Source organism: Cherax quadricarinatus, chromosome 16 (assembly GCF_038502225.1).
Source record: "Cherax quadricarinatus isolate ZL_2023a chromosome 16, ASM3850222v1, whole genome shotgun sequence".
NCBI classification, from domain to species: Eukaryota; Metazoa; Arthropoda; class Malacostraca; order Decapoda; family Parastacidae; genus Cherax; species Cherax quadricarinatus.
This window is the reverse complement of record NC_091307.1, coordinates 22,253,332-22,263,172: the sequence shown is the minus strand read 5'-3', so window position 1 is coordinate 22,263,172 and position 9,841 is coordinate 22,253,332. Positions and strand designations below refer to the sequence as shown.

The 9,841-nt window shown below is 49.1% G+C and overlaps 1 protein-coding gene across 2 annotated transcripts in view; it reads right to left on the bottom strand.

The window, feature by feature from the left end:
• The window catches only part of LOC128688922 (plexin-B-like), a 198,532-nt gene extending 193,762 nt beyond the window's left edge, over window positions 1-4,770 (bottom strand). For both annotated transcript variants that reach the window (XM_053776977.2, XM_070085458.1), the window contains exon 1: window positions 3,091-4,770. In XM_053776977.2, coding sequence (XP_053632952.2) covers window positions 3,091-4,536 — 1,446 coding nt within the window. In that variant the 5' untranslated portion in view covers window positions 4,537-4,770. The remainder of the gene's footprint in view (window positions 1-3,090) is intronic.
• Window positions 4,771-9,841: the final 5,071 nt, after the last annotated feature.

The window sequence follows — 9,841 nt, the reverse complement described above, 5'->3', positions numbered from 1 at the left end:
TGTGTTGGTCACAGTGTGCTGCCTGTACCTCGTAGTTGTGACCACCCAGCCTGTGTTGGTCACAGTGTGCTGCCTGTACCTCGTAGTTGTGACCACCCAGCCTGTGTTGGTCACAGTGTGCTGCCTGTACCTCGTAGTTGTGACCACCCAGCCTGTGTTGGTCACAGTGTGCTGCCTGTACCTCGTAGTTGTGACCACCCAGCCTGTGTTGGTCACAGTGTGCTGCCTGTACCTCGTAGTTGTGACCACCCAGCCTGTGCTGGTCACAGTATGCTGCCTGTACCTCGTAGTTGTGACCACCCAGCCTGTGTTGGTCACAGTGTGCTGCCTGTACCTCGTAGTTGTGACCACCCAGCCTGCGCTGGTCACAGTGTGCTGCCTGTACCTCGTAGTTGTGCCCACCCAGCCTGTGCTGGTCACAGTGTGCTGCACCTCACAGTTGTGCCCACCCAGCCTGTGCTTGTCACAGTGTGCTGCACCTCGTAGTTGTACCCACCCAGCCTTTGCTGGTCACAGTGTGCTGCCTGTACCTCGTAGTTGTGCCCACCCAGCCTGTGCTGGTCACAGTGCGCTGCCTGTACCTCGTAGTTGTGACCACCCAGCCTGTGTTGGTCACAGTGTGCTGCCTGTACCTCGTAGTTGTGCCCACCCAGCCTGTGTTGGTCACAGTGTGCTGCCTGTACAGCGTAGTTGTGCCCACCCAGCCTGTGCTGGTCACAGTGTGCTGCCTGTACCTCGTAGTTGTGCCCACCCAGCCTGTGCTGGTCACAGTGCTGCACCTCACAGTTGTACCCACCCAGCCTGTGCTGGTCACAGTGTACTGCACCTCACAGTTGTACCCACCCATCCTGTGCTGGTCACAGTGTGCTGCACCTCACAGTTGTACCCACCCAGCCTGTGCTGGTCACAGTGTGCAGCCTGTGCTGGTCACAGTGTGCTGCCTGTACCTCGTAGTTGTGCCCACCCAGCCTGTGCTGGTCACAGTGCTGCACCTCACAGTTGTACCCACCCATCCTGTGCTGGTCACAGTGTGCTGCACCTCACAGTTGTGCCCACCCAGCCTGTGCTGGTCACAGTGTGCTGCCTGTACCTCGTAGTTGTGCCCACCCAGCCTGTGCTGGTCACAGTGCTGCACCTCACAGTTGTACCCACCCATCCTGTGCTGGTCACAGTGTGCTGCACCTCACAGTTGTACCCACCCATCCTGTGCTGGTCACAGTGTGCTGCACCTCACAGTTGTACCCACCCATCCTGTGCTGGTCACAGTGTGCTGCACCTCACAGTTGTACCCACCCATCCTGTGCTGGTCACAGTGTGCTGCACCTCACAGTTGTACCCACCCATCCTGTGCTGGTCACAGTGTGCTGCACCTCACAGTTGTACCCACCCAGCCTGTGCTGGTCACAGTGTGCTGCACCTCACAGTTGTACCCACCCATCCTGTGCTGGTCACAGTGTGCTGCACCTCACAGTTGTACCCACCCATCCTGTGCTGGTCACAGTGTGCTGCACCTCACAGTTGTACCCACCCATCCTGTGCTGGTCACAGTGTGCTGCACCTCACAGTTGTACCCACCCATCCTGTGCTGGTCACAGTGTGCTGCACCTCACAGTTTCACCCACCCATCCTGTGCTGGTCACAGTGTGCTGCACCTCACAGTTGTACCCACCCATCCTGTGCTGGTCACAGTGTGCTGCACCTCACAGTTGTACCCACCCAGCCTGTGCTGGTCACACAGTGTTAGGTGGGGTCGCCAAGCAGTTCCACCGCCTCCCACAATGTCAGATCTATCATATAACATAAAATCAGTAGATACAGTTTCGTTTATTATAGGACGGGATGTAGACATTATTTCACCTACTGACAGTGATAGGTATCCCTCCCTACTGACAGTGATAGGTATCCCTCCCTACTGACAATGATAGGTATCCCTCCCTACTGACAGTGATAGGTATCCCTCCCTTCTTTGAACAACAGTGCTAACAAAAGAGAATAATAAAAAGCTAAAATATCACAGATGTATCTTACACCTCGCAAGCACAATTAGTTGGGTACACATACAGTCCCGCGGATGGACGGACGCACACACACACACACACTCGTACTATACATATACATATTTACAGTTATGCATAAGTTTAACCCCTCTGTGATCACAACACTGCCATGCAACATGTCAAGTTTCCGCCCATTTTATGAAACACTGACAAAATTGTTCATGGCACAACATTTTTGTAAAATTTAATGCTAGAAGGTAGTATGACCCTGAGAGAGAGAGAGAGAGAGAGAGAGAGAGAGAGAGAGAGAGAGAGAGAGAGAGAGAGAGAGAGAGAGAGAGAGAGAGAGAGAGAGAGAGAGTGGGAGGGAGAGGGAGTGTCTGCATATAATGATCAAGCATCTTATGATTGTTTCTTCAATAAGGATCAAAGAGTGGGGGAGGCTTAAATTCATTATGAAGACCATGGTATAAAAACCTGCAGAGGGAGCTGACGAAGAACTCTAATTAAAATGTCGTCAGAGCTGGCGACTGGTCGTGAGACGGGGGCAGGGGATAATAATGAAGGCAGGAAGTAATGGAGGCAGGAGAAGCTAATGGAAACAGGAGAAGGTAATGGAAATATGAAATAATGGAAGCGGGATGGTAAAAAATACGAGAGATAAAAGAGGTAGGAGGTATAAGTCAGGAGTTAGTGGAGGCCTGATGTGTAAGAGGCAGGAGGTAGTAAGAGAGGCAGGGAAGGGAAAGACACTGACTGGTCTATCTACTGTTGGACTGGTCTAATTCTTCCTCTCCGCTGGAGTTCGATAGGTCTGGTTTTTACCTAAGATGATCATTTGGACGATGAAAAACAAAGATCAGACTTTTGTGACGATGGGATTCGAGCACAATTCACCGGGCTTCATTAGCATTCACTTTAAGTGGTGAGGAGGTAAGCACGAGTATCTGCAAGAAGCTAGACTCTAGAAAGAAGCTAAGCTCTAGCAATGGGTTACGCATGTACATAAAACTAGGCTCAAGAAAGAAGCTAGGCTCTAGCAATGACTCTGGGAAGGGGGATATACTAACTAGAGAGTAGGAAGATGACTTACCTTCTTAATGGTTCCTGTGCTGGTACCCAGGAATGCAACGGTGTGAGCGGCAGCGGCTGTTGCTTGCACGCCAGTGACCAGCGTCCTGGGCAGCCGAAGAGCCGCCCGCCCCACCACAGGAGCTGGACCGGAGATCTTGAGACCCACTTCGCAGAAGGAGAGGATGTTCCCCATGGTGCCCTGCTGGGGACACTTTCCGTTGAGGATGGGGCCAGAGATGTATTCCATACTGCGGTACTTCATAGATCCGTTGAAGCACATGTGGATGTTCTCATTAAATTTGGCCTCGATGTCGTGCACGGAGTAGACGCAGACAGCAGAGGCTTTCTTTGGGCTAGCAGTGTGCCCCTGAGAGGGGGCGAAGACCCCGACCAAAAGCGGATTTCCTTCAGTCATGCCCATGCTGGTAGCCAGATCACTGCCCACACTGACCAGTTTAGCATCCTGCACCAGGTTATAGTTGGCCCCGTCGCCACCCTGGCACTCAAGCGTGATTTCCGTGTAGGAATCATAGTTGGCGTCGGAGATGCAGGCTCTGGAGATGCGACTCACGTAGCCAGATTCCTCCTGCCCTGGCAGGTGGGACTTCTTCTGCACCGTCAGGAAATACACGTAGTTGGTGGCGGTAAAACCGAAGACATACTGAACCAGGAAGTGGTCTCGTAACTTAACATCTATACGAAGAAGTGACTGCTTAGCAAAAGAAAACTCTGCGTAGTCTAAGTCAACGAGGTTTCTGGTGGAGATGGCAGGAACGTCATGACGATAGTCACCTACGGTGGTGAAGGTAGTACCTACGTACAGCACCTCCGATCCTCTCCAGGGATTGTACCTCTCAGGCCCCACGAAGGCAAACGTAGAGGCTTCCGGGTGATTGGCTGCTACGGACTTAGGGATGTAGTTCAGATGCACAGAGAGGTTTCCCAGACGATACTTGTCGCATGCGCCCTGGGATACCGACCCGCAGGCTATCACGGCACTTACAGATGGTGCCACAACTAGCAGCTTATTGTAGTTGTCTGTGGGGACTTTGATAACGTGGTCGCCGCAGCCAGAGGCGTGACAGGAGGGGGAGTCCTGCCGGGGACCCGTCACCACCTGATGCAGCGGGTGGAAGGTACCACCGTCCAGCTGGTACAGACGGTTGACAGCACCCAGGTATACATCGTCAGTTTCGGAGTCCAGTGCCAGATGTGTGAGTCCGTGGGTGTTGTTGGCGGGCGTGAACTGCGCCACCACTGCGCGCGTCACGTTGTAGGCCAGCGTCCCGGCGCTGCGGTCCCACTGCGCTTCCTCCGAGGGTTCCTGAGGAGGGCGCGACCTGCCGCCCGCCTCCGGCAGCAGGGAACCCCCGAGGACCAAATGCAGGCCGCTGAGAAGCAGGTAGAGGCGGACGGCCCGCACCGCCAGAGGATGTGCCGCTGGCGCCGCCGCCGCTGCCGCCATGGCGGCACCCAGGCGTCACTCACCGCCAGGAGATCCACGACTCGTCGCTCCCACCCATCCTGCAACGACACAAATTCTGCTTAATGACACAAACGTGCTAACACACCCACCCACAGGTGTTGCGCTCAGGAAACACTTTGTCATGTCTCTTGAAGAATCTTACCTAACCTAACCCGAGCTGCTTCACCTTCGTGGATTTAGCGCTTATGATAATAATGATTAATAATAATAATAATAATAATAATAATAATAATAATAATAATAATAATAATAATAATAATTCCGATGCTCTCAGTACCATCACAGGTGTAACCATGAAACAAACACAACAGCCAATTAGACATGTGCAACACTTGGGTGTCATCAAGAAGAAGAAATACATTTTGTAAGAAATAACTTTTGTGAGAATACCTTTCCTTCTTAAGGTATACCTTTTTAAGGTATACCTTTAAGGTCTTTCTTAAGGTATACCTTTCTTAAGGAATACGCTTCTTAAAGTATATGTTTCTTAAGGAATACCTTTCTTAAGGAATACATTTCTTAAGGCATACCTTTCTTAAGGTATACCTTTCCTAAGGTATAATTCTCTTCAGAAATGTTTTGGGAAAGTTACAAGTCCTGTGCCTGGATGCTGGTGAAGAGCTCTTGATTCAAGGCACTGGGGGGAGCTATCCCTTCATCTTCCTGGGATCAAACCTCAGTGCATGTTATTCCCTCTCCCTCTCCCCGGGGCGCTACATGACCCGACGAGTTTAATGCTTCCCCCTTGATCACTATAATAATAGTAATTAATAATAATAAATAACAATTATTAAATTTAACTGTTTCTTTTTACAGAAAGGGATAAACCCATGTGGGTCATTCAATTCACGTTATCTTCCTCTACAAAGCCATCTTCCCCTCTACGCACAGCTGAGAAAAGTCTCGAGGCAGGCCCGAGAGCCAGAGCTCAGCCCTCCCATAATAAATCCAGTTAGGGGGGTAATTACCACCTGGGCAATTACACTCGTGCACACACAAAAAGAGAAGCCCTAGGGGAGGGGGAGGAGCAGGGGAAGGGAGGGGGAGGGGAGGGGGAAAACAGGGCCGCGATAACCCACTTCGCGAGCGTAATTTCATCGCTGCTGTCGCGTTGCAAATTGAATTTAAACCCTGCGCTATCACCCTGCAGCGGCGCCGCCAGCGTGGTCTCCTGAACCTGTCTAACAAAAGCCTTCGGGTGGATGGGGAAGGAGGTGGTGCCTTGATGAGCACGATATACCAGTCTAGCAGCACTTCCCAATAATAATAATAATAATAATAATAATAATAATAATCCTTTGTATTACGTTGAATACAGAGTTACGTTAGGTAAGGTTTGTCAGGAAACAGGACTAAGCGTTTCCTGACGGGGGTCTTTTGTGTAGTTTTAAAAATAGGTTAGATAAATACATGAGTGGGTGTGAGTTGGAACTGACTAGGTTGACTAGCTTGTGCTGCTAGGTCTGATGCAGTGCTCTTGCCTTAAGTGGAAGTGACCTGATTAGGTGGGTCATTGGGCTAAGCCGGAGGGTAACATGGACCTGCTTCGCATGGGTCAGCAGGCCTGCTGCCGTGCACCTTTCTTATGACCCGCAGCTGGAGCTTTTAGCCATCTGGCCGAGGCCTTCCGCTGGCTTACCGCTCCACCCCTTTAAAAATTATAGTTATAATTATAACCACCAGTGTTTGCTGAATACAGAGTGACGACACAATATTCCCCGTGCAACAAGAGAGAGAAAACTCTCGAAACCCGTCAAGGGTAAACATTTTTGTCTTGAACACACGGCGGGGAGATATTATTATAGTATCAAACGTACGCTGGAACACTTGACTTTGTGAATTCTGATGCCATCACAGTCTGGTAGTCTGCCTTAATATCTGGACGAGCTCTGAGTCCTTTCCAGCAGGCCAGAATTATGATACACGTCTATAAAACACAGATAATAGTACACCTCTCTCTCTCTCTCTCTCTCTCTCTCTCTCTCTCTCTCTCTCTCTCTCTCTCTCTCTCTCTCTCTCTCTCTCTCTCCTACACTCTATCCCATGAACAACAACGTCTGTGTCCAACACATGAATGATTCACCAGAGGCCGGATCGGGTCAAGCCTGCACCTGAACCTCTGCTTTCATAATTAAACACCCGTGTTAGCATACCAACAAGGGTGAGCTTGTTAACAGGTGTTTAAGTGGTGAATAATCCCGCCCTGGTGCAAGATGTTGCCGGCCAGGGTTCTGACGCATGAGAGCAAGAACTAGTGGAGTGCTTGATGCAACTGTGTCACAACCTTGGTGACGCATTACTGGACAAGTGACATAAATATGGTGATAATTTTTCTGTATCCTTCCCCACTTCTTCTTCCTCCTCCTCCTCATCCTATTCCCCCTCCTCCTCCTGTCTCATCCCTTCCCCTTGTCTACCTCACACACTCCTCGGTCCAGCCCTCGCAGCCGCTCGTCCTGAGCTTGTCAACACCTCAGCTGAAGAAAGCCATTAAAACTAACACACTATGGTAATCCGGACTCTTCGAGGGGAACAACTTTAGCGGATTAACTAACTCAACTGATTGAAGTCGTTATTAATCTCTTACTGCTTCTTTCTATCTTTCATTCTTTCTTTCTCCTCCTCCTTCCTTCCCCCTTACTCCTCCAGTTCCTCCTATGAAAGAGGAGAGGAGGAGGAGGAAAAAAGTGGGAATGTTCTGCCTCTTGTCACAATTTCAACTACATTTTCCCTTTTTTTTTCGTAGTCGCCGCCTCCTCTTCCTCCTCTTTCTCTCCCTCTTCCTCCTTCTCAGAGGAGGAGGGAGAGGAGGAGTATTCTGGCTCTTCTGCCACAATCTTGGCCTCAACTTCCTTGATCAGGGAAATGGAGCGTGTGATCTCTAAACGGGGACATGCAAAGCTGGAATGGAAGGTGGGGAAAGGGCAGAGAGAGGGGTGGAAGAGGGGGAGAAATTGACAGGGAAAGTGATGCATAGCGAGAGAGTAATGCCAGAAAGGTGAGAAATATTTACTAAAAACTGTAAACGACTTTCAACAGTTACTCCAGCACGAGTGGGAGTTGAACTAATCTTGCCATCAGTGCTAATTCAGCCAACAAATTCCCTAGTTAAAAGCAACATAATTAGATAATCTTCCCACATTTTTTTTTTTTGCAAATATACAGGGACTAAAAACGTAATTTTAAAAATTGCTTTCATAAGTGACCTCCACCACGCAAACTAATGCACTCTTCGGGGCTTTCACAGAAACCCACATCAAACATTTTATATACAGTGAAGTCGTTATATAAAATATCAACAGGATATTAACAACTCGCAGAGTTGTTGATATCCTGGGAGATGGTAGAAGTTCTAGTAAGAAAAGTGGAGGCCAAAAACCTGGTAATTATCCTCGTGTACAAAACTCCATTAGCAACAGCAGAGAAATTCGGTAATTAATTTAATGTAGTTAGCGGCCTGAAAAATATTGAAAATCATACGGTAATTATCCTTTGATATATCTTTGATATACCTTGCCTTTGATGGGCTTCGAGAGTCTTTCTACTTCCGGAGCCCGGCCATGCGCCAGGCTCGTTTGGTGCTAGCCTGGTCAACCAAGCTCCTTGGAGATTTCAACCTCCCAAATGTATATCGGAGGATTTTAAACATCACTGTATCCGAAATAGCATCTTGGTAACTCCAGTGAAAAGCAGGAGCGCCATAGGAACAATAAGAAACACACTGTTTCAGCGTCAGGGGGCCAGGACTCTTCACCCTGTTACCATCAGGTATAAATACTGATGGAGCAAATGTATGAGTCTTCATGAAGAAACTGGATCACCACGTCCCCCAAGTGCCAGATGAACCAAGCTGTGATGGCCATGTGGACCAACGGGCCGCTGACAGCAACAGCCTGGTTGAACAAGCCTGACCTGAAGAAGGGGTGCAAGGGTAGCAAAACCCTCTATACTACCTACGAGTAAACATCTGCGTGTTTCTGCTACTGTTGCTGATGCTGCTGCTACTACTGCTGCTGTCAGTAGTGTTACTTTATACTTGTTGCCGTTGCTACTACTGTTGCCGTTGCTACTACTGTTGCCGTTGCTACTACTGTTGCTGTTGCTGCTGTGTGATGGGGAGGAAGTAAGGATGGGGGAGAAAGTAAGGATGGGGGAGAAAGTAAGGATGGGGGAGAAAGTAAGGATGGGGGAGAAAGTAAGGATGGGGGAGAAAGTAAGGATGGGGAGGAAGTAAGGATGGGGGAGGAAGTGGTAAGGATGGGGAAGAGGTGGGGACTAGGATTATCACTTTAATGGGGAAAACGCTAAACGCGTAAGGGTCACACAGCGCTTGGGAAATGGAAAGTAATCAGGTTTGATCCATGGAAGGGAGAGATTAGCTCCAATACCTTGCATCAGGATCCCTTCCTTAGCAACACCCTCGACGGCTGCTGAAGATAGGAAATGAGAAAAGTGGACGGGGAGATGAGAACGGTGTGAGTAAAGGAAAATGAGAAAGGTGTGAGTGGAGGAAATGAAAAAGGTGTGAGTGAAGGAAATGAAAAAGGTGTGAGTGGAGGAAATGAAAAAGGTGTGAGTGGAGGAAATGAGAAAAGTGTGAGTAAAGGAAAATGAGAAAGGTGTGAAAATATTAAATAAATAAAAGCTCAGCTTTTTTTTCATGCCACCTGTGTGTCACCTGTGTGTCACCTGTGTGTCACCTGTGTGTCACCTGTGTGTCACCTGTGTGTCACCTGTGTGTCACCTGTGTGTCACCGCGACATCTGGACTCCAAGGTCACCAAAGGTTGAAGAGGTGACAGAGGTGTGAGAGAAACATTTTCTGTAGCGACTCTGTCTCTCTCTCACCAAGAACCTGGTGCTACCCTACCCCATACCTCGGATCAAACCTCATTGCCTTCCACTCTCCCAAGTGTTATGGGTTTAGCGCTTTCCCATTAATGTAATAATAATATAATCATGGATATATTCCACCTGTTCACCCTCATATTCCACCTGTTCACCCTCATATTCCACTTGTTCACCCTCATATTCCACTTGTTCACCCTCGTATTCCACCTGTTCACCCTCGTATTCCACTTGTTCACCCTCATATTCCACTTGTTCACCCTCGTATTCCACTTGTTCACCCTCATATTCCACCTGTTCACCCTCGTATTCCACCTGTTCACCCTCGTATTCCACCTGTTCACCCTCGTATTCCACCTGTTCACCCTCGTATTCCACTTGTTCACCCTCATATTCCACCTGTTCACCCTCGTATTCCACCTGTTCACCCTCGTATT